This window comes from Rhinolophus hipposideros (genome assembly GCF_964194185.1).
Source record: "Rhinolophus hipposideros genome assembly, chromosome: 24".
Classification (NCBI taxonomy): domain Eukaryota; kingdom Metazoa; phylum Chordata; class Mammalia; order Chiroptera; family Rhinolophidae; genus Rhinolophus; species Rhinolophus hipposideros.
In genome coordinates, this window is record NC_138070.1 from 15,510,105 (window position 1) to 15,531,073 (window position 20,969).

At 50.4% G+C, this 20,969-nt stretch overlaps 1 protein-coding gene across 1 annotated transcript in view; it reads left to right on the forward strand.

The window, feature by feature from the left end:
• Positions 1-20,969, forward strand: part of MYO18B (myosin XVIIIB) — a 260,653-nt gene that overhangs the window by 17,635 nt on the left and 222,049 nt on the right. Inside the window, exons 4-11 of the mRNA XM_081037710.1 lie at positions 2,250-3,470; positions 4,001-4,067; positions 4,905-5,017; positions 6,358-6,534; positions 11,548-11,746; positions 13,644-13,786; positions 14,623-14,723; positions 17,652-17,715. Of these exons, the coding sequence (XP_080893836.1) occupies positions 2,397-3,470; positions 4,001-4,067; positions 4,905-5,017; positions 6,358-6,534; positions 11,548-11,746; positions 13,644-13,786; positions 14,623-14,723; positions 17,652-17,715 (1,938 nt within the window). The 5' untranslated portion in view covers positions 2,250-2,396. The remainder of the gene's footprint in view (positions 1-2,249; positions 3,471-4,000; positions 4,068-4,904; positions 5,018-6,357; positions 6,535-11,547; positions 11,747-13,643; positions 13,787-14,622; positions 14,724-17,651; positions 17,716-20,969) is intronic.

The window sequence follows — 20,969 nt, forward strand, 5'->3', positions numbered from 1 at the left end:
CAGTTATCTTCCTTGGCCCATCCCCATGTTACTGTCTCTTCCATAGCGGTTTAGTTAAAAATAAGGTACTGACTCACTTTTCATACTGGTGTAGACATTGGTGAGATTTGCCAAGTGCAGAGAATCACCATTCCGAGGCGCGGTCCTGCCTGGAGCCACCAGGCCCTGGGCACTAGAGCAGGGCTTCTTAGTCCTGGTTGCACGTTGGAATCACCTGGGGGCTCCCAACCCAGACCAACTACATCAGACTGTCTGGGAGTGGAGCCAAAGCATTAGTATTTTTTACAGCTCCCGGGAAGTTCCAGTAGCCCCAGAGAGAGACAAGTAAGGCCATGAGTATGCGGCAGTTCCAGGCTCTGGCTTTAGACTCAGAGAGGCCTGCATGGTTTTACATTCCGGCTTTGTCTCTTGGGCCACTTAATACCTTTGTGTTTGCTTTCCTTCCTTATCTATAGAGTGGGGAGAAGTTCAGAAGCTACTTCATTGGGTTCTTACGGGGGTTAAGTAGAATATTGCATGATGGCGACGTAGGGCCCACTGTAAGGGATCTATAATTAATGACTATGATCGTCATCGCCACCATCATTGTCATCGTCATTACAAAGATGAAGACAGAGACTCTGCTCTTGAGGCATCTACCCCCCAAAACAGGAGAGAGCTACACATCAAAGGTAGAATAGGATTCAGAATGTGGTCATTGCTGCAAATGGTGAGCTAGCCCCGGGCTCTGGGGCTTCTTGGATGTCTGAGACAGTTTCTGGTTGGGGACTTCAGGCAACGATTTGTGGGGGAGGTGGCATTTGAGCTGGGTATAGAAAGATGAGTAGAGCACGGGCGAGTGAAGAGGGGAAAGGGCATTCCGGGCAGCAAGCTCACCGTGAACAAAAGCATGGAGGCCGGGAAATCAGAATGGGGCGGGGGGGGCGGTCCTTGTTGAGAACTTGCAATGGCTGATAGTGGTGGTGACTTTCCCCATAGGCTGCGGGCAGCTGCCAAAATCTTTTCGTTGGGTTTGAAATGACTGGCAGCAAATGAAGGGACACCAGTCCAGAGGCAGTGGACATAGACCAGAGGCAGTAGACACAGGTTTAAAGCTGTGTAGGGCAGAATCATCACGACTCTGGGGCTGGTTCAGGTGCCAGAGGCGGGTGAGAACCCCAGACTCCCAGGCCCAGTCGGGTGGGAGGCTGCTGTTATCGTGGTCCGACATGGAAGAACCCAGACAAGGGCAGGTCATGAAGCCAGACATCAGGGTAGAGCTGCCCATGAGGTCTCTTTCTGCAGAGCAGAGGCAAAGCTGGTCCTGTGAACAATTTAGGGCCCAGCCAGCCTGGTTTGAGGGTGGAGGGCTGGGAAGCGCTGACATCTCAAGGCAGGGAAAGGGTCTGGCAGAGGAACAGGCAGTGCAGACCGCCTGGGTGTGATGTGGCCCAAACGTCTAGTTCAGGCAAGAGTGGAGGACCTCAGGGGCAGAAACCAGCACCCTCACCTGGGATGGGGGTAGGGTTTGGGGACCAGGGCAGCAGAAGTAGCAGCAGCTCACTTTGTTCAGTCCTCTGCAATTTCCAAAGTACTTTTCTGCATCTCATTCATCCTGCAACAAATCGGGGTGCTTTGGTGGTAGCTGCCTGTGCTAAGGAAGAGCGAAGCTCAGAGAAGATGGAAGATGTTTTTCATGGTCACCTAGCCGGGAAGTGTGTGAGCCAAGACGAGAACAGGTCCTCTGATGACAGGCCCAGTCCTTTTCCTTTCTGGCCCCACAGGAAGCAAGGCCAAAAAACAGTAACAGCGTCAAAAACAACAATAACAATGGCAACAATAACAACTGCTGTTACCAAGGACTCACTATGTGCTGGGCTCATTTTCTGTATATGCTTGTGAATCCTTGCACCCGCCCTGCAAAGTAGGTTATTATGGTCCTCATTTTATTGATAAGGAAACAGGCTCAGAGAGGGGAAGTAATTTACCTAAGGTCACACAGCTAGTGAGGAGTTGAATTTGGAGTTGAGTCTGTTGAGCTCCAAAGTCCACTCTCCTTTCACTTGGCCTTGAAGCACTGGGTCCAGGTCCAGGGTGTGGGGGTTAGGCTCATTGCCTGGCACAGTGCTCATTGTATCTTGTAGGTGCTTGAGCGTCTTTGGATGGATACCTATCTGAGTGAATGAATGAATGAATGAGCGAGTGAATGAGTGAAGGACAAAGCTGTCAGATCGGCAAGCCACTAAGGATGGTTGTGATCTCTCTCTTAGACCCCAGAAATTTCCACTAATCAACCCAACCGTGACACCCAATCTGGAAGCCAGAAAATTTCCCAGGGCCACCAGGCGAGCTCTCCCCAGAACGCAAACATTCCGGTCAAGGAGAGTGAGGGGGGCGACCCCACGAGCCCCGCGGTGATGACCACCATCAATGGTGAGAAGCCCCAGGAATCGAGCCCCAGTGGGACTCCGGCCAAAAAACCTCTGCCCTTCAAAAGGGGTGTGAGGAGGGGCGATGTCTTGCTGATGGTGGCCAAGCTGGACTCGGACTCGGCCAAGCTGGAGCCAAGGACCCAGGCCCAGGATGCCCCCACCTGCAAGACCTCACCCCCAGCCCCAGACCCCGGAGGGGAAACAAAGGGGGAGACCGCACTGACTCCTCGCGGCCCCCAGGCCAGCCCTGCGGATGCAGCCCCAAAGGCTGAGAAGACCCAGACTGGGCGTGTTGGGGACCTGGGAACTGAGCTACCGACTAAAGGCAAGAAAGATCAAGGCACAGCAGAGAAAGGGCGTGGGGTCCCTCAGACCAAAGGGCCGAAAGAGGGTGAACCCCAGGGCAAAGAGGGGCCAGGTGCAAAGGGGCAACCAGGGACAGTGGAGAAGGGGGGAGGGGACGCCCCAACCAAGGTGGCAAAGGGTAATCTCTCCAAGGGTGCAGGGGGTGAATGGAAGTTGGCTGGGACCCCCATCCAGGTGAAAACGTGGGGAGGTTCCGTAGGCAGAAGAAGCAGGTGGGACTGCCCCCCGAGGAAGAAGGACAGAGAAAGTACACTCCTCAACAAGGCGGAGAAGACAGACGAACCTCAGCTCAAGGCAGAGAAGATGGACAAGGAGCTTGGGAAGGTGGGGGAGGTGGGGGAGGCTCCCAGAGTGATGGAGGGAGCAGGCGAACCTCAGAGGGAGTCCAGGGAGGCAGGCGGGGCTGGGAGTAAGACACAGACGGGCTGTGAGGCCCCCAAGGAGGTGGGTGCGTGCAGGGAGACCCCAGGGGTTGCCGGGCAGGAGGGCCAGCCAGACAGCAGAGGGCCGGAAGCAGAGACGCCCAGGGCAAGAGTGGGTGACGGGGCTGCCAAGGCCCCGGGGACAGAGCTGGAAGGACCCAGACCCCCTGCTCCAGAGAACCACGCAGAACAGCCCCAGGCGCAGGAGAACCAAGAGGGGCCAGCCCTGCAGGAGGGGGGCAAAGGACCGCAGAGCAGAGACTCGGGCCAGGTAAGGAGGCTGTGGCCCCAGGGGTGGGGAGGGGTAGGTGGGACCCCGCAGAGGAGGCTGGACAAGAAAGACCTGCCCCTGGGGGTGTTCAGGTGGGGACAGGAGACGGGCAGGGAATTGGAGAGGGGTGGCCAGCCCACAAGAGGTGACAAACGCTTCTTCCTTAACAAGCACCGGTCTGGAGGGCCCCGCTGCACCAGTCCTGGGATGAGAGTCTCCACAGCAAGAGGGACGTCCCCTTGTGGCTGTGCTTACAGTGTCACATGACGATTCTCAAACTTGGGGTTGCATAAATAGCAGATTGCTGAAAATGCAGCATCCTGGGGCCTCAGCTGAGAGCTTCCATTCAAAAGACCAGGGGAAGGGCCAAGGTATCTACATATAAATAACGACCCTCTTGCCCCTCAGGAGATTCTGATTTTGGTGATCCCCCACCAGCTGAGAGAAACTCCCACAAGGGATTTGTCCTTCACATGGGGGTGGGGGGAGGGTGTGTCATGCCCGTCTAATTTATGTGATCTTTCTCCCAGGCTCCTGAGGACAGATGGTATGAGGCAGAGAAAGTCTGGCTGGTTCAGAAGGATGGATTTACTCTTGGTAATTAGGGGTATTAGCACATCTTGGGGTGTCTAAGTCTGTTCCTCTTGTGTTCCCTACTGCTGTTGGCCAAATTTGTCAGGTCCTGATCACAGTTTGGGGAGAAAGGTGAGGGGTAAGGAGCCACTGAGACTAGGATAGAAACATGTGGCTTTTGGGGGTGGGAATAGTTGCGAGTCATTTCACTCTTGGCAGCTGGTCTGCCGGGTACTGTTTACAAAGACACTTGAGCCTTGGTACTTAATTATTTCCCTAATTCATGAATGCAATGAGCATGTTTTGGTTCGTACAGTGTTCCTCATGGAACTCGGCGTCTAGTGCAGGTGGGCAAATGAATTTCATCTCACGAGCCCACTTTTGTTGATTAGCTGTGGGCACACTCAGTACACCGAGAAGCGGTTCTGAGTCCCAGTCGGAACACAGCTGGGAAGAGTGATTGACTAGTGATGTCTGCCGTGGGCACTGGAATAGCAAACGGCAGCCTGTGTGCCATTATCTGCCATCCCAGGTCTCAGTGGTTTGTACACCCAATCATCTGGGTGCCCACTCTGCTTGGCACTGTGCCAGCTGATAAAAGCCCAAGGCGATGTGGGCCTAGCCTCTGACCTTTCAAGATTTAGGGTCACAATTCAGAACCCTCTGTGTGCACAAGCCCCAAGGGAGAGGAGGCTGTCCCTTTCTGATCTTTCCCAGACCTCCTCGCCAGCTCCCTGGCTGAGCAGCTCAGAGCCTGTCTCTCTTCTCCTCTCCCCTCTCCCCTCTCCCCTCCCCTCCCTTCCCCCCTCCCCTCTTCTTCCGCCTCTCTCTCTCTGTCTCTCTCTCTTTGCTATCCACCAGCAACAGTGCTGAAGCCAGATGAGGGAACAGCAGATCTGCCAGCAGGAAGGGTGCGACTTTGCATTGATGCTGACAAAACCATCACAGAGGTGGATGAAGAGCATATTCACCGGGTGAGCCCCCTGTCCCCCTCCCTGACTGTTCCACATCTTCCTGCCCCACCCCTGCAAGAGATACCCTTGTATCGAACTGCAGATACTACTTTGGCTTGATGCCCCGGGCGGAGTTGTAGGGACTATCATTGAACTCATTGCTCTGCTGGAGGTGTTTTATTAGAAATGATTACTCTGTCCCACAGTGTCCCCTTTATGGAGACACATTAAGAGACAGGTTTGTTAGGTTTTAGAATCGAAGTTCTTCTGCTTGACCCAAGATAGTAATTGTTTTTCTTTTTATGGACATAGCAAATCATGCCACAAAGCATGTTTTCTTTTTCACCCTGGCTGCCAGGGAACTCAGAGCCAAATGTGCTGCCTGCCATTAACCATAGCATAGGGTACAACGGCCTATATTTTGGGTATCAATCATTCTTTTGGTGTTGCTTTTTCAGTTGTTTTGCATAATTTTTTCAGTGCATCATAAATCTGTTTGAAGACCTGTTTATAGTATAATGATAGAAAAAAAGGTTCTGTCCTGATCCTTTTCCACCCCTCAAAGCCTACCAATCAAGAGAGTGTTTCCTCCAGGAGCTCCACGTGGGCCTCGTTCATTTTCATCCCTCTCTACTCCTCCTCTGCCCACCCCAGGCCTCCATTCCCAGTGGTGTTGGGAGTTTGCAGAAGGCCAGCGTCCTCGGAAGAAAGACTGACCCATAAGAGAGCTCAGAGTTGCCCCATATCCCAGAGCGTTAGACCAAGAAAATTCTTTGAAGCTGGAGAGAATGGTGGGAAACCTTTTAGAATGGATGCCCTGACGAGAAGTGGCAGTCACTCGTTGCTTCTAGAAGGGCCTGGGCATATTTCCGAGGGATCAGTGCATGAGGGGCTGTCAGAGAAACGGGACAGTTTGGCCACTGGCCTCCATCCCTGAGCATCACAGAGCACACACAGTGCGCTCCCACAAAGCTCAGAAGGGGAGGAAACAGCAGAGGACCCTGCCCGACTTGGGAACACCACCCGTCTGTTTATGGTATTTGAGATGCAGAAGGTGCTAGGAACCTGGCCACATCTCTGAGCATCTCCCCTCATGGTGCAGGGAACATAGGACGGAAGGACCCGTGTGAACAGACCGTGGCGCCCAGGCTACACAGAGGGCAAACAAGAGGGGTGCCCCTGCTTCCTTTGTAGGGTTTCATCACTCTCTTCCCAGAGGCCTTGTGTTCTGTTCTGGTCTTTGACACACAGCCGAAGAGTCGGGGACAGAGTCAGCAGGGCTGTGTGTGTGTGTGTGGGGGGGGGCGGTGGTGGTGGAGGGGGGCCCAGGAAGCCACAGGACACTGTGTGATGTTTTACAGGCCAACCCTCCCGCGCTGGACCAGGCCGAAAACCTGGCCTCCCTGGTCAGTGTGAACGAATCCAGCGTCCTGAACACGCTTCTTCAGCGCTTCCGGGCTCAGCGGCCGCACACCTGCACTGGGCCAGACCTGATCGTCCTCCAGCCCCGGGGCCCCCCAGCACCCTCTGCAGGCAAGGTGAGGGGGGCCCACGGGGGAAGCGTAGGGGGTCAGGGATAGGAGGGGTGGGGTTGGGAGGGGTCTCTCTTCATCTCAGGGGAGAGCAGGGCAGCCCAAGCTCCCTGCAAACCGTCTGTGAGCAGAATCTGGCCAGACATGAGATATGGGGGTGTCGTGGCATGGTGTCATCAGGGGCCACACGATCTCCCTTCTTAGAGGCGAAAGATGAGTAACTGACAGAAACAACAGGAGCTTTAAAGACAATAATGAGAGAAAATATTGAAGGGGTATCAGTCTGTGCCAGGCACTGCTTCGAGCACCTTCGCATATTATCTCAATTCATTCTCCCCTCTTCCGCCGCGAAAAAGACAGGTACCATTACTAGTCCCATTTTGAAATGGGAACCGGCTGGGCCAGCCTCTGAACTCTCAGGCTCCCCAAAGGGAGGAGCTGGGAGAAAACCCAGGCCACCGGCTCCTCTGTGCTCAGAGCCCCAGGCTGGACTCTGGGGAGTCCCAAACACCCACATCAAACAGGAAACAGAAGCCTCCCTTCTGCTTTTCATTCTTTTTCCTGGGACGCGTGGCCATGGCTGGTTTTTGTCCAGGCCATCAAAGCAAAAGGAGTCTGTGAGCGCCATCTTGTGGAAAGGCCTACAGCCACAACCGAGGAACTAGAGCTCCGGCCGGTCCATTCATTCAAGGGCTATTGATGGAGCGATCCACGGAGGTCTTCTGGGTGCCAGGCCCAGAGGAAAACGCAGGGAAGGAGAATGGCAATAAGCCTGCCCTTGTGGAGCTTCCATTCTAGTGGGGAAGACAAGCCCAAAATAATAAAGATAACGTGGGGGGAGGGGAGGAGAGCGTGAAAAGGTCGGGAGAAACGAAGATAGGGGACAGGTTATATATACACGTGGTCATAGTGATTCCGCTTTTACTCTGAGCCTCATGGAGATTTTTAGCAGAGCAGTGACGTGATCTGACTTATGTCGTAAGAGGATGCCCTTGGCTGCTGGGTGGAGGACAGCTGGAAAGGGGCAAAGGTGGAGGCAGGGAGACCCATTGGAGGTTAGATGTCTCATCTGGGCTCTGTTCTGAGAACTTGTCGGCAGGGGAAAGCGCCAGCCTCTAGAACACCTGTGAACACACTGCGAGTGCCTTGGAAAGATCACAATGCCTTTCTGGTCTCAGTTTTCTCATCTGTCACTTGGGATGAAAAGCCACATCTCGCCCCTCTAGAGTCCCATGGACATTCCTAGCCTCCAGTGGATGCTAAGTCCATCAAAGAGGTGACAGTGGCCCTGCATCCCCTCTCCCCAAGACTTCTATTCTCCAGGACACCCCACCCCACCCCACCAGTCCCTTTTCAGACCCCTCAGCTGATCAAGGTCAGGGCCCTGGGAGGGTGACAGCTGCGCACGTGCACTCTTCCCTCCCTCGCTGTGGGGGCCAGTCTTCTGTTACTACCGCCCAAAGCCTCTGAGCCTTCTGAGAAGCTGAGTGGCTCCTCTGGCCCCTTAGCAGCCCCTGGGAGGGACATTTTGTGCAGCCTCTTAGGGCAAACCACTTTCTCACTGGCTATTCTGGATGGAGGCATCCATTTCAAACCTGGGCCAAAGATCCCCAAAGTGCAGGTGGGGGAGCACATCCTGGAGGGAGGAATTTGAGTCCTGAGATCCCCCTAAGCCCCTAACCCAGTGCGGCACCCTTCCCTCAAGCCATCCAGCCCCCCACACCCAAACCCACAGCCGGCTTCTGTTCTTTGTCTGAGTCACCGCTGGTTCCTCAAATGGCCACCAGGTGGCAGCACAGACCTGTGGTGAGGCTGGAACTGGGCCCACCTTCAAGACGGCCTGGGTGAGGATGGGGCAGTGCTGGGGGTCCTCTCACCGGGGGTCTGGGCCCACGGGAGGCTCGGAGCTGCGTGTGTGCCTAGGGGTTACAGGTCTTCACGTGTATGAGCGTGAGTGTGACCATGTCGGGTGTGGGTGGGCCTGCCTCAGGGTGCAGGGGCCGCTGCACCTGTTGGTTGCATTGCTGTGAGCACGCCTGTGTGTGAGCATGCAAGGGTGCACATGCACAAATGCAAGTACATATGCGCATGCGTGCACCCATGCACCCATGTGCATACACAGGGGCCCGCATCTGCAGAATTCTCCCTTCTCTCCTCTGCACTGTGGGCCTGAGGGGGCCTGTCGTTGGACTTCCGTGTTTCCAGCATGGGAGCTAGTTCCAGGACACAGACCTAGGACCCAGTACCTGCCTCAGGTCTTAAGACCGTCTCCAGCGTGGCCAGGACGTGTCTCATACCTTTGCCAGCTGTGGAGTCCCGTGTTTTACATCAGAATAGGGACTCGTTACTATTTCTAGAGGCTTGGGGGCACAAAGCTTTGCAGTGGACTGGGGTACCCTCATCCCAGGTTGGAGGGCCAGGATAGGGTGAGGGCCACCACACTGGGATTCGTGCCCCCGGTCCTGCCAAGGCACTGGAGAGGGCAGATGGAGTGTTGCGGGGCCCACTGTCTGCCCACTTAGCGTCCTGTGCTTCCCATGTCCCCCTCCAGCTGGCCCATTCTGCTCTTCCCTTCGGTGCCCTTCCGCTGACCTCACTGTGTCCACTGCCTCTTCCCTTCTCCCTGAAGGCCACGTGAAGCACACCTTTGTCAAGGTCACCAGCGACCTTCATGCTGCCAAGTCCAGTGGTCAGTTCTCCTGTTTCCTTTGACTTGACCCTCAGCAGCATTTGATGGACGGCGGGTCCCTCCCTCCTCCTGCAAATGCTCCCTTCCTTGGCTCCAGGACTCTGCTCTCCTGGTTTTCCTCTTTCCTACTGGCCCTGCTTCTCAGCCTCTTTGGGGGTCACCCTGCCCTTCAGTTCGGGTGCTCTGTCCCCACACCTCTTCTCTCCTCCTCTTTAAACACCCACTTGGTGATCTCATCCAGGCTCATGGCTTTACAGTGACTCCCATTTCATGTAATTTATTATTTGTTTCATTTATCATCAGTCTTTTCTCAACAGAAAGCAAGCTCCACAGGCAGGGCTTTTTTTTAAATTTTATTTTTAAAGTTAGGTTTATTAAGGTCTACTTTACATACAGTTAAAACCACCTCTGTTGGTGTTCTGTAAGTTTTGAACAAATGTGTATAGGTGTGTAACTGCCTCCACAATCACAGGACAGTTCTATCAGCCCCAAACGTTTGTCAGACACTTTGTGACCGTCCCCGCCCCTATGTCCTGACACTGGCAACTACTGGTCTGTTTGGGGTTTCTTTTTGTCCCTATATAATAGTTGTGCCTTTTCTGAAAAGTCATATACTGTATTTTGCTGTGTATAATGCGCTCCCGTGTATAATGTGTACCCACGTTTTTGGCCCAAGCTTTCGGGGGGGAAAAAATCTTTCATTTTAATTTTTCAATTCAAGTTTTTATTTGTTTATATTTTGGTACTTGTTTTTTGTATTACAAAGGAATTTTAGCATTTATTTTTTAACATTATTGTACAAGAAATTTTATGTAACAAATAATTACAAAACCCAAGAACAGATACAGTACAAGAAATTTTATGTACTGGTAACACGTTTACGATATTTACCCATCAACGAAGACCAAGAACTCTTTGTCTTACAAGTTCATCTTAAGTTCAACAAAACCGATTATTGTATTCCAGGGTATTATTTTGCATACGGATATCATCTGTTATTGATATCTAGAGTTACACTTTTAACTCATAAGTATAAATAAAAGAATGAAAAACATTTGTATAGACACAGAATTAGTACCCATGTATAATGCACATCCTTATTTTTCCCTCACAAATTTGGGCAAAAAAGAGTGCATTATACACGGCAAAATATGGTAAATGGAACCTTATAGTACATAACCTTTTGAATTACTCTCTTCCATTTACAACAATGCATTTGAGATTCACCCATCTTGTTGCAGCTAGCAGTTGTTTATTTCTTTATTTCATTGTATTTTATTGTATGAGTTTGTTTATTGATTCATAGGGTGACCAGTTGTCCTGGAGTCCCCAGGGCACAGGTTTCCTGGAACATGAGATTTTCAAAGCTAAAACCAGGATGGTTGGTTATCCTAGTTCACTAGTTGAAGGACATTTGGGTGGTTTCTAGTTTTGGGTGATTTTGAATATACTTTCAATGTAACCAATGCCATAGAAGGTTTTTTTGTGACCATAATTGTTCATTTCTCTTGGGTAAATACCTAGAAGTCAGATTGCAGGGTTGTGTGATGTGTGTACATCTCACTGTATAAGAAACTGCCAATTTTCCTGAGTGACTGTGTCATTTAACATTCCCACCAGCATCGTCTGAGAATTCTAGTTGCTCTGCATCATCACCAGAACTTGGCAGTGAGAGTTAAAAAAACTAAAAACACTTTAAAAGCCATTCTCATAGGTGTATAATGGTATCTCCTCATGGTTGTCAGAGATTTCCTTTATCCATTTTGTGTAGTGTTATGCCCTCAGTGCCTGGGACAGTACCTGCTACACAGTAGACAATGATTTCGTTTTAATTGAATGAATGGAGAAATCAATGAATGAAGTGGAAGGGACATCAGGTATTACCTAAATGTGTTATGACAAATATATAGCACACATACCCCTTTGCCCCATTCCGTTTCCATGGCAGACATTACTAATCAATTGTACCATTTTATCCAGCTGCCTCTTTCCAGGCAGGTGCCATCCAATAATTGGGGTAGTGAGTGAGATGAACCCCAGGAGCTAGCAAAGCTCTAGTTCAAGTCTCCCACTAGCTGAAGAGAGAGGAGACCCAGCCAGACTCTGAGTAGTGTCATCGGCTTCCCAAGGAGCCACAGTGAATCAGGTCACAGGACTAGATGCCCAGGCTGGACTCTTCCCAGTAAAACGTGGGACCTCTGTCACAAGGCTGGATGGGATGGGAGGCAGGGACACAGATCTGGACTTGAGGCTGGGCTGGGGCACGGTCTTGGAGTGCTCCCTGGGCACTGGCTAGGGTGGGAAAGCTGATGCCTGGGATTTTCCTGCAGGTGCTCAGGGGCCGCCAGGATGGCCTGCCTGCTCACATTGGCTCCCTGGTCCAGCGGGCATACTGGGCATTGCTGAGCCAGCGGAGAGACCAAAGCATTGTGGCCCTGGGCCGGAGCGGCGCTGGGAAGACCACCTGCTGCGAGCAGGTCCTCGAGCACTTGGTGGACATGGCAGGCAGTGTGGATGGCAGTGTGTCAGGTACAGTGGTCTCCAGGTGGCATGTAGCGAGGGTGGGGGGAGGCGGGGATAGTTGGAAAGGGGCACAGGGCTGCTCTTCCTTATATCCACCCAGCTAGCATTCACTGAGCATATGTGCAGACTGGCCGGGGGCTACCCCAGTCCATTGGACACCTGTGCGAGTTAGTAAAAGGTAGTCCTTTCTTAAGCCCTTCACAGCCATCTGTGGATCATCCTACATTGACATTCTTAGAACTAAATCACCCTAATAAGTATGCAAACCTATGACGGTGCAATGCAAATGATGTGCCCCTTGGCTGTGGTGTCCTTGTGCAGTGTACAACCTGTGGAACTGTGCAGAGGACCCATAAGTAAAGACAGAAGGGCACGGCGTAGGCGCTTGAGGAGCTGACAGCCAGAAGGGCATCAGTGCGAAACTTGAATGCTCTGCACAAAGTGTTCGCAGAGCTGATTAGGGGAGAAGTGGCAGGAGCACGGAGGAGGGGAAAAGGGGCTTCCTGGAGGAAATGATGTTTGAGAAAGAGTGCCAATTTATAATAATGATATAATTACAATATTGGTAATGATCATAACCAACAGTTGCTGAGGACTTAGGTGCCGGGTCCTAATCCAAGGAAATTAACTTATTTATTATTTAAAACAGCCCCGTAAGGTAGATGCTATTTACGTTTTATAGCTGAGGACATTAAGACTCAGAGAAGTTAACTAGCTTGCCTAAGTCCACACAGCGAATACATCCCACTGCTGAGATTCAAACCAGGCAGTCTGGCTCTAGAGCTGTAACCCCCGGGCCAGCATTCTGCTCCTCTAAGAAGTCTTTTTTTAAATTAAAGTTTATTGGGGTGACAATTGTTAGTCCTCTAAGGAGTCTTTAAACATTGCCTCTCCTAATCGTCCCTCCTCCATGAAATTTTAATGCTATAGACATACCATGATCGATTCACGTATGTATATCTGTGCTGTATACATAAGAAAGTAAAATAGCCCCCACCCCCAGGAATCCCTTTCTGCCCTCTTGGGGGCTACATTCTCCCTGCCGAGAGTCCCTGGCCTGGGCAATATTGCTTTTCTGGTGGTAATAAATAGAATACCATCCACACCACATGTGGAGCCCGTTCTAAGCACGTGCCATGCTTCAATCTTTTAGTCCTCATAACAACCATATGAAATAGGTGCGGTTGTCATCCCATCTGTGCCTGACCCACAGGGAGGTTAATTAATTTGTCCCGCATCAGGCAGCTAGCAAAGGGCAGAGCCCGTATTCAGACTCGCTTCACCACTGTGCTCTGCTGCTTCCCCACTGGGGTGATCCCAGTGTTTTATTGATGACCTGCTCCACGTCTGGGCCATGTTAGGGGCTGGGGATACAGTGGGGAGAGGTGCCCTTCTTTCCTTTCCTAAAGTGGAGTTCTGCTGTGAGTGTGTGTGTTTGAGTGTGGGAGTCAGGCTGGGCTGCATGCAGGTGCCTGGCAGAGAGCCTGACGCATAATAGGTGCTGGATCAATAGTTGTGGGGAGACTGAAGGGCTTTTCAAGCGGGGTGGGGACTCCCCTGAGAGCAGGTCTGAGAACGTTAATGTCTTGCCTTCCTCGGGCTCCACCAGGCCCAGGAGACGCTAGGGCAATAGCCCCGTCACCCAAAATGTACCAATCCTAGGCTTCTGTATCTCCCCATCTTAACTCAGTCTTGCTCCCCCTACACCCCTGCTTGCAGCACAGGGCCAGCCCGGCTTTGAAATGTGTGGTTTAGAGTTGAGTTGAGGAGGTGGCAGGGAACCCACTGGGGCCAGGATGGTATCTGGCCCCCGGGCAAGGGGCAGTGAGGAAGACGGTCCTGTGAGAAGTGGGAGTGGTAGCACCTGGGCCATGGGTGACACCCTGCCGTATGCCACCCACAGTGGAGAAGATTCGAGCCACCTTCACCGTCCTCCGGGCCTTTGGCTCTGTGTCCACTAGCCACAGCCACAGCGCCACCCGCTTCACCATGGTGATGTCACTAGACTTCAATGCCACCGGCCGAGTGACAGCTGCACAGCTCCAGGTGAGGCCTCTGGGTGAATGGGAGAGGAGTGTCCTTGGGGCTACGGCATCTTCAGAGCCCACGCTTCCAGCAGCGACCCTGGAATGTGTCTAAATGGTCATGGCTCCCCCAGCCATGGCCAGCTCCTGCCCACCTCGCTCAGTCCCCCCCAGAAAGTCCCCTCCTAAAGCAAGCCAGCCCACCTGTATCTGAGAATATCACAGGGATGAAATATTCATGACTAGATATGTAATTCAGCCACTCATTAGTGGGGTCTTACAAGCATAAGCTGAAACAGAAGCTCACCAGCCTTCTGTGGCAGTCAGTGTGTGGGGAACACATACCTGCTTGTTCCCATCTCCAAAATCACCCGGGCTGCTCCCTTTCCCGCTCAAGCATTCTGTTTGAACAGAAAATAGATTAGGTTATTAAAAGTGTTGTTTGTATGTGGAGCTGGTACAATACGCAGACTCAAGGAAAAGTCATCTGTGCCAAATAAGTCCCTTCTCCATCCTGGTCCTAAACCGCATTCGTGCCCATTTGGGTCAAGCTACTAAAGGCTTCTGTGAAATAAGAATATGTTGGAGGGTGGCCCCACGTCATTTCCCCTCCCTTTGGATGCCTTCATCGGAGGAGTCTGTTGCATTAGCCGAGCCCCTAGATGGACGCTGGGATAGCGGGACAAAGGGCTGAGAAGTTGGGATACAAAGTTGTCCAGGGGAGTCTGGACTTGAGATGTTGCTTCAAAGTGTGGGCCAAAGTGGGGCACTCTATCGGGGCCTCCAGGTAGCGAGGCACCAGGCCGAGGGCAGATGTACCCCAAGTGCTGATCAGGTGCCCGTCCTGTCCCCTTGCAGACAATGCTTTTGGAGAAGAGCCGTGTGGCACGGCAGCCAGAAGGGGAAGGCAACTTCGAGGTCTTCTCCCAGATGCTAGCGGGATTGGACCTGGATCTCAGGTGAGCAGCTGGGCCGGGAGGGGACAGCTGAGAGCAGTGAGACAAGGGGCACCCGCTCTCCAGGGGCCCAGAGCAGAGAGGCAGAGGGACCCAGTGGGTAGGAACCTGGCCTCCAATTCCAGCTGCCTGGTACTGCTCACGGCTTGGGTGACTATGGCTAAGTGCCATCCACTCTGAACCTCGGTTTCGTCCTCTGTCCAGTGGAAATAATACCTTGGCTGACCTTAGAGGATCAAGTGAGATCATTTACATGTAGCTCTTTATAAATGCTGGGAGGTGGTGGAGGCTGTCTGCTGTGAAAGGGCTGACAGCAGCATGAAAGGAAGACATGGCGGACCCCAAGTCTTCCAGAGGTCCCCGAATTGTGGCAGCTTTGAGTGCACGTGAGAATTTGTCTGAAAGGGACACCCCAGGGCAAGCAGTCAGCAGGGTAGCCAGGTGAGACTCATTTTGGAGGGCCTCCTGGGCCACGCGCCGCTCAGGTCCTGACAGATGTGTAAACGACTGACTTTAGAGTCAGAGGGATGTGTTTCAATCTGGGCTTTGCCCTATGGGGTCCTCTTTGAACCTCAGTTTCCCTTTCTGTAGAATGAGTACCTACTAGTGCCAGCCGGTGGGCATTAAAGCCAGATCGCATGTCAAGGCAGCAGGCACCATGTGTGGTACATAGTAGGGGTATAACATGGGAGACCACAGTATATAAACTCTGCACATGGAGTTTGAATCCTGCTCTCCAGCTCCGTGGCTTCAGATGAAAGGCTTCACCTCTGGAGACCCCCATTTCCTCATCTCTATACGGGCTCTGTGTCAGTGAGTCTGACCCAGGCAAGTGCGGCATCCTTAGGAGCCAGGACAAAGCAGTATCTGAAAGGAGGGGGCTGCCCCAGATGAATTCCCGGGGCCCCAGAAAAGTGGAGAAAGGTGCTTGAAACAACTCAGACACCTCAGGGGTAAGGGACATACTGGGGGCTCCCTAGTGATCTCCCAGGCCATCTCTCTTTCTTTACTTCTGTTGCTGCCAGGCTGTTGCCTCATCCACAGTGAAGTTTCCAAAGGACTAAAACTGGCTTCCACTTCCACATGGATTCATGTGGCAAACTCCTATTCACCCTTCAAAACCCTGCTCAGAATCCCTTCTTTAAAGTAGTGCTGCCTGAATTCTGCTCCCTTAGTTTCTCTCTTATACTATTCTGGTTCAGCACCTGCCACACTGGAGTATATCTGTCTCTCTTTCTCACCAGACTTACTGTGAGATCTTTGAATCAGGCGCCCTGCCTTACTCTTTTCTGCCTTCCTATTGTTTAACATACGAGGCATGATCAAAAGATACAGTGAATGTTTCAACAAAAAAAATTATTATAGTAAAGACCCATTGCCCTTAATTCCCCTCAAAATACTCCCCCTCATTTCGAACACACTTATCACCTTGTTCTTGCCACTTTCTGAAGCAGTTCTGGAAGTCCTCTTTCGTGTCTTTACTTCATCCTCCATCATGACAATGCTCCATGTCACACATCCCTTCTGGTATGGCCATTTCTGTCGAATAAAAACATTACGGTGTGTCCTCATCCACCTTATTCACCGGATCTGGCACCATGCGACTTCTGGCTCTTCCCCAAAGTCAAAATGACCATGAAAGGTCAACGTTTTGAATTGATTCAGGACATGGAGGCAGCCACGACAGAGCAACCAAAGACATTCACGAAAGAGGACTTTCAGAACTGCTCCAGAAAGTGGCAAGAACAATGGGATAAGTGTGTTCGAAGCGAGGGGGAGTATTTTGCAGGGGACTAATGGCCATGTGTCTTTTACTGTAATATATATATTTTTAATTTAAACATTCACTGGATTGTTTGATCATACCTCGTAGAGCTTGGCACCGGGTAGATATTCCTTACTTATTTGTCAAGTTTAACTTTCAAGTGATGAACTACAGACCAGGTCAGGTACAAGGGACACACATATAGAGCACCTCCTCTGTGCCAGGCTGGCATAGGGCTTTATATATAATATCTCATGTAACCCTATGAGGTAAGTGGTAGACTGTCCACTTACAGGTGGGTTAAAGCGAGTTTCAGGGAGAGAACTACCTTATCTGCTAACTGGCCTGGCTGGGATTGGACTGCAAGTGTTTCTGACAAGGCTTCTTCTAGACTGTGGGACAGAGACCAGGGGTGTGGGGTCTGCAGAGAACTAAGGGAGAAGGCACTAAAGGATCCAGAAGTGTAGAAACTGGCTGGGGACCAGTGAGTGAGTGCCACTTTCCAGGAACCCATTTGGGCCCCCATGGGGGGCCTGAGGCTGGGCTCCGATGCATTTGTGAATGGAGTGTGCCTGGAAAGGGGCAGGGGCTTGGCTGTACCTCCCCCTACCCCTTTGCTTGAATTCTTTGGGCCTGCAGGGTTGTGCAGTCCATCTTAAGTACCCCCCCCCCAATTTTAAGGAACCTGCAGGTTGAATACTAGAAGGGACCTTAAACGTCATGTTACTTTATAAAGACAGAGGCCAGGGGAGGGGGCAGGTGGCAGGACAACTCTATGTCTACTAGCTGTGTGGGCAAGGTGTTAACTCTTAGTGCCTCTGTTTTGTCATCTGTGAAATGGGAATAATATTTGCACCTATTGAGTGGGGCTGTCATGAGTAACCTTAGAACTCAGTACAGAGCAAAGGCTCATTCAAGTTAACTGGTCTAATATTATCAGTGAGCAAGTTCACACATCCAGTTAGGAGAAGACCTGGCGTTAGTGCCCGCTCCCTTGCTTTTCGTCCCTGACTCTTTTGTCCTAGGTTCCCTGGCACTTAGGAAGGATGGAGTGAGGGCAGTGAGTGAGGAATATTCGGGAGGTGGGACCATGTATGGAGCCCCTGCCGGGCCTCTGGTGTGTGTGGGGGGTCCTCCCTTATTTCTGGTCCCTTCTCTGCTTCCAGGACAGAGCTGCACCTGCACCAGATGGCAGAGCACAACTCCTTTGGCGTGGGCACTTGGCCCAAGGTAAGGGGGAGGTCCTTCCAGGGTGTGTGTGGTTCTCTGTGCCCCTGTGGTCAGGAAGGGAGGGTGACAGAGAGGTCCCCCCTGTGACTTGTCTCCTTTGCCACTGGGATTCGTCGTTGGCAAGGGCTGGTCATGTGGGGGTGGCAGGTCTGGACTTATTGGGAAATGAGACTTGTACAAATAAAGAAGCAAGAGGTGGTGTACATACATGGAGGGCATAGCAAGGTCTCCGGTGATATGTTATCTGAGTTCAAGTCCCGGCTCTGACACTTACTGAATATGTGACCTCAGGCGTAGAACCTGACCTCTCAGGACATCTGTATCCTCTTCGGTAAAACAATGACGGGAGTTGTATCGGCTTCATGTGGTTGTTGTGAGGGTTAAATGAAATGATATGCGTAAAGCATTTAGCACAGGGCTTGGCCTAAATCAGTCAATCAGGCACTCTTAGCAAATATTATCGATGAGTAATGTAGATAGGACCTTGAGAGACAGTATTCAGTTATTGGCAAAAGCAAATTGTTCATTTGTTTATTCTTTTATTCATTTGTTTATATTTAACAATTATTTTCTGAGTACACCCCCCCCCCCACACACACACCTGTGGTAGGTTTGTGCTAAGTACTGGGATTATGGTCCTTAGGCATGAATTTTAGCTCCAGCAGGAAAGACAGGCATAGGAATTAATGCAATCAGGTGGGATAAGAATATGCCAAAGATTACACAGGATGCTGTGGAGACCAGAAGATAGTTGAAAAAACTATTAGGTTGGTGCAAAAGTAATTGAGGTTTTTGCAATTATTTTTAACCTTTTAAACTGCCATTACTTTTGCACCAATCGAATACTTGGCTTCGGCCAGGGAAGGCTTCCTAGTCAAAGGGACATTTGACCTGGGTTTTGAAGGATGAGTAGGAGTTCACCAGGTACAAGGGCATGGATAACTTCTATACCAAAACCTCTTTCCAAACACGCATGTCTGGGAAACAAATGGTGCTTGAATAATTGGATATCCTCATGCAAAAAAATGAATTTCAATTCATAACCTCACATTAATGAAAATAAACAAAAAATGGGTCATAGACCTAAATGTAAAACTTAAAACCATCACATTTCTAGAAGAAAATAGGAGAAAAATTTCTCTAACCTTAGATTGGGCAACGATTTCTTAGATATGACACCAAGTCCATAAGAGAACAAACTGAGAAGTTGTACTTTATTAAAATTAAGAACTTCTGCTCTTTGAAATTCACTGTTATGATGAAAAACAAGCCACAGACTGGGAGAGAATATTTGCAAATCATGTATCTGCTAAAGTATTTGCATCCAGAATATATAAGTGACTTTCAAAATTCATAAGTAAAACAACCCAACAAAAATGATCGGTAAAAGATTTCGACATACACTTCACCAAAGAAGATATGTGGATGGCAAATGAGCACGTGAAAATATGCCCAACATTATTGGTCATTAAAGAAATTCAAACTAAAGCCACAACGCCATGCCCACAATCCCAAGGCTATCTACATTAAAAAAGATTCATCAACCAAGTGCCGGTGAGACTTTGGAGTAACTGGAATTCTCACACGCTGCTGGTGGGAATGTAAAATAGTACAGTCATTTTGGAAAAAAAACTATTTCTTAAGTTTAACATACACCTCCCATATGACACACTATTCCACTCCTGGGAATTTACGCCAAAGAATGACAGTGTATGTCCATACAAAAACTTTTGCATGAAAGTTCATAGCAGTTTTATTTCTAATAGCCCAAACCTGGAAACTACCCAAATGTCTATTAACAGGTGAATGGAGGAATACATTTTGGAATAGCCATAACGATCATGTACTATTCAGCAATAAAAATGAATGAACTAGTGATATATCCAAGAATACGATCACTCTCAAAATAATTATACTGAGTGAAAAATGTCAGATGAAAGAGAGAACACGGTATGATCCCATACATGTGACAGTCTAGAAAACAGGGACAGAGAATGGGTCACTAGTTGCCTGGGATTGCGTGGGGGCAGGAGGAGGAGAGAACGATTATAAAAGGGACCTTTTGGGGGTGAGGGATATGTCCATTGTCTTTATTTTGATGATGGTTTCACACGTGTGTATGACAAAGCTTATGAATTTGTACGGTTTAAAGACGAGTTGTTTATTCTTCGTCAAGTATACCTCCATAAAGCTGTTACCCACGCACTCTGCTGGGTACTATCCACAGTTGCTGATCCAGTAGGTCTGGGGTGGGGCCTGAGAATATGCATTTCTCACAAATTCTCAGGTGTTGCAGATGCTGCAGGTCCAGGGACGCCACCTTGAGAATCACTGCAGCAGAGTCTGTTTTTGCAGTGGGTGGGGTGGGGTGAGGTGAGGTGAGGACGCTCCCCATGCTTAAATGCTAGGGGCTAATCAATCCACTCCTCTCCTTCTTTCTATCCCCTTCATTTGGGGGTGGGTAGGATCTGCAGTGTGTTCTTTCCGATCCTTTCTCCCCGTGATCGGGAGTGGGGTGGAGAGTTAGGAGCTCAGACCTTGACCTCCTGGGTAAAGGGTGAGAAGCTATCCCAGCACTGGGTTTTCTTGTTCATTTAATGAGTTTTGGCCAAGTGGATCCATTTGAATCAGCAAGAGGGTTGTTGGTTTTCCTGTTGTTTTTGAAGAAGCAAAGGGCCCAAGCCTGGCGCTGAGAGCTGTCCCCAGCCTGGCCTCTTTATTCACAGTCTGCGTATGGCAACTGGTCACAGCGTGAATCGTGTCAAGGAGGGGTTTGAAATAATTTTCTTTTTTCCCCCACTGTATGGCTTGGGGGTTGTTATTTTAGACCAGTTGATCTGTGGGAACTAGTCGGGTGTTCCCTTGTTCTCGCTCTGAAACCTGGCAGGGATGAGAGACTGTTTTCTGTTCCCTAAAACAAAAATAGAGTCAGAAAACTCTTGGTCTTTGACACAAGCCTGGAGTAGCGTTCTGGGACTGGGCAGTCCAGGTACAGTCTCCGTAAGGGAATTAGGCCGTCAGGGAATGCCCCCCAAGAATTGGAGTTGCCAAGTACAGCTCTCAAAGTTGCCCGAGTCAGCAGATAAAAAAGCAGGATACCCAGAATTTATCCATCGTATACCTGATCTAATAATGTATAGCATGGTGACTGTAGGTAATAATACTGTATTGTTTGTCTCCTTGAAATTTCCTAGGAGAGTCCATCTGAAATGTCCTCGCCACACACACACACACACACACACACACACACAGTA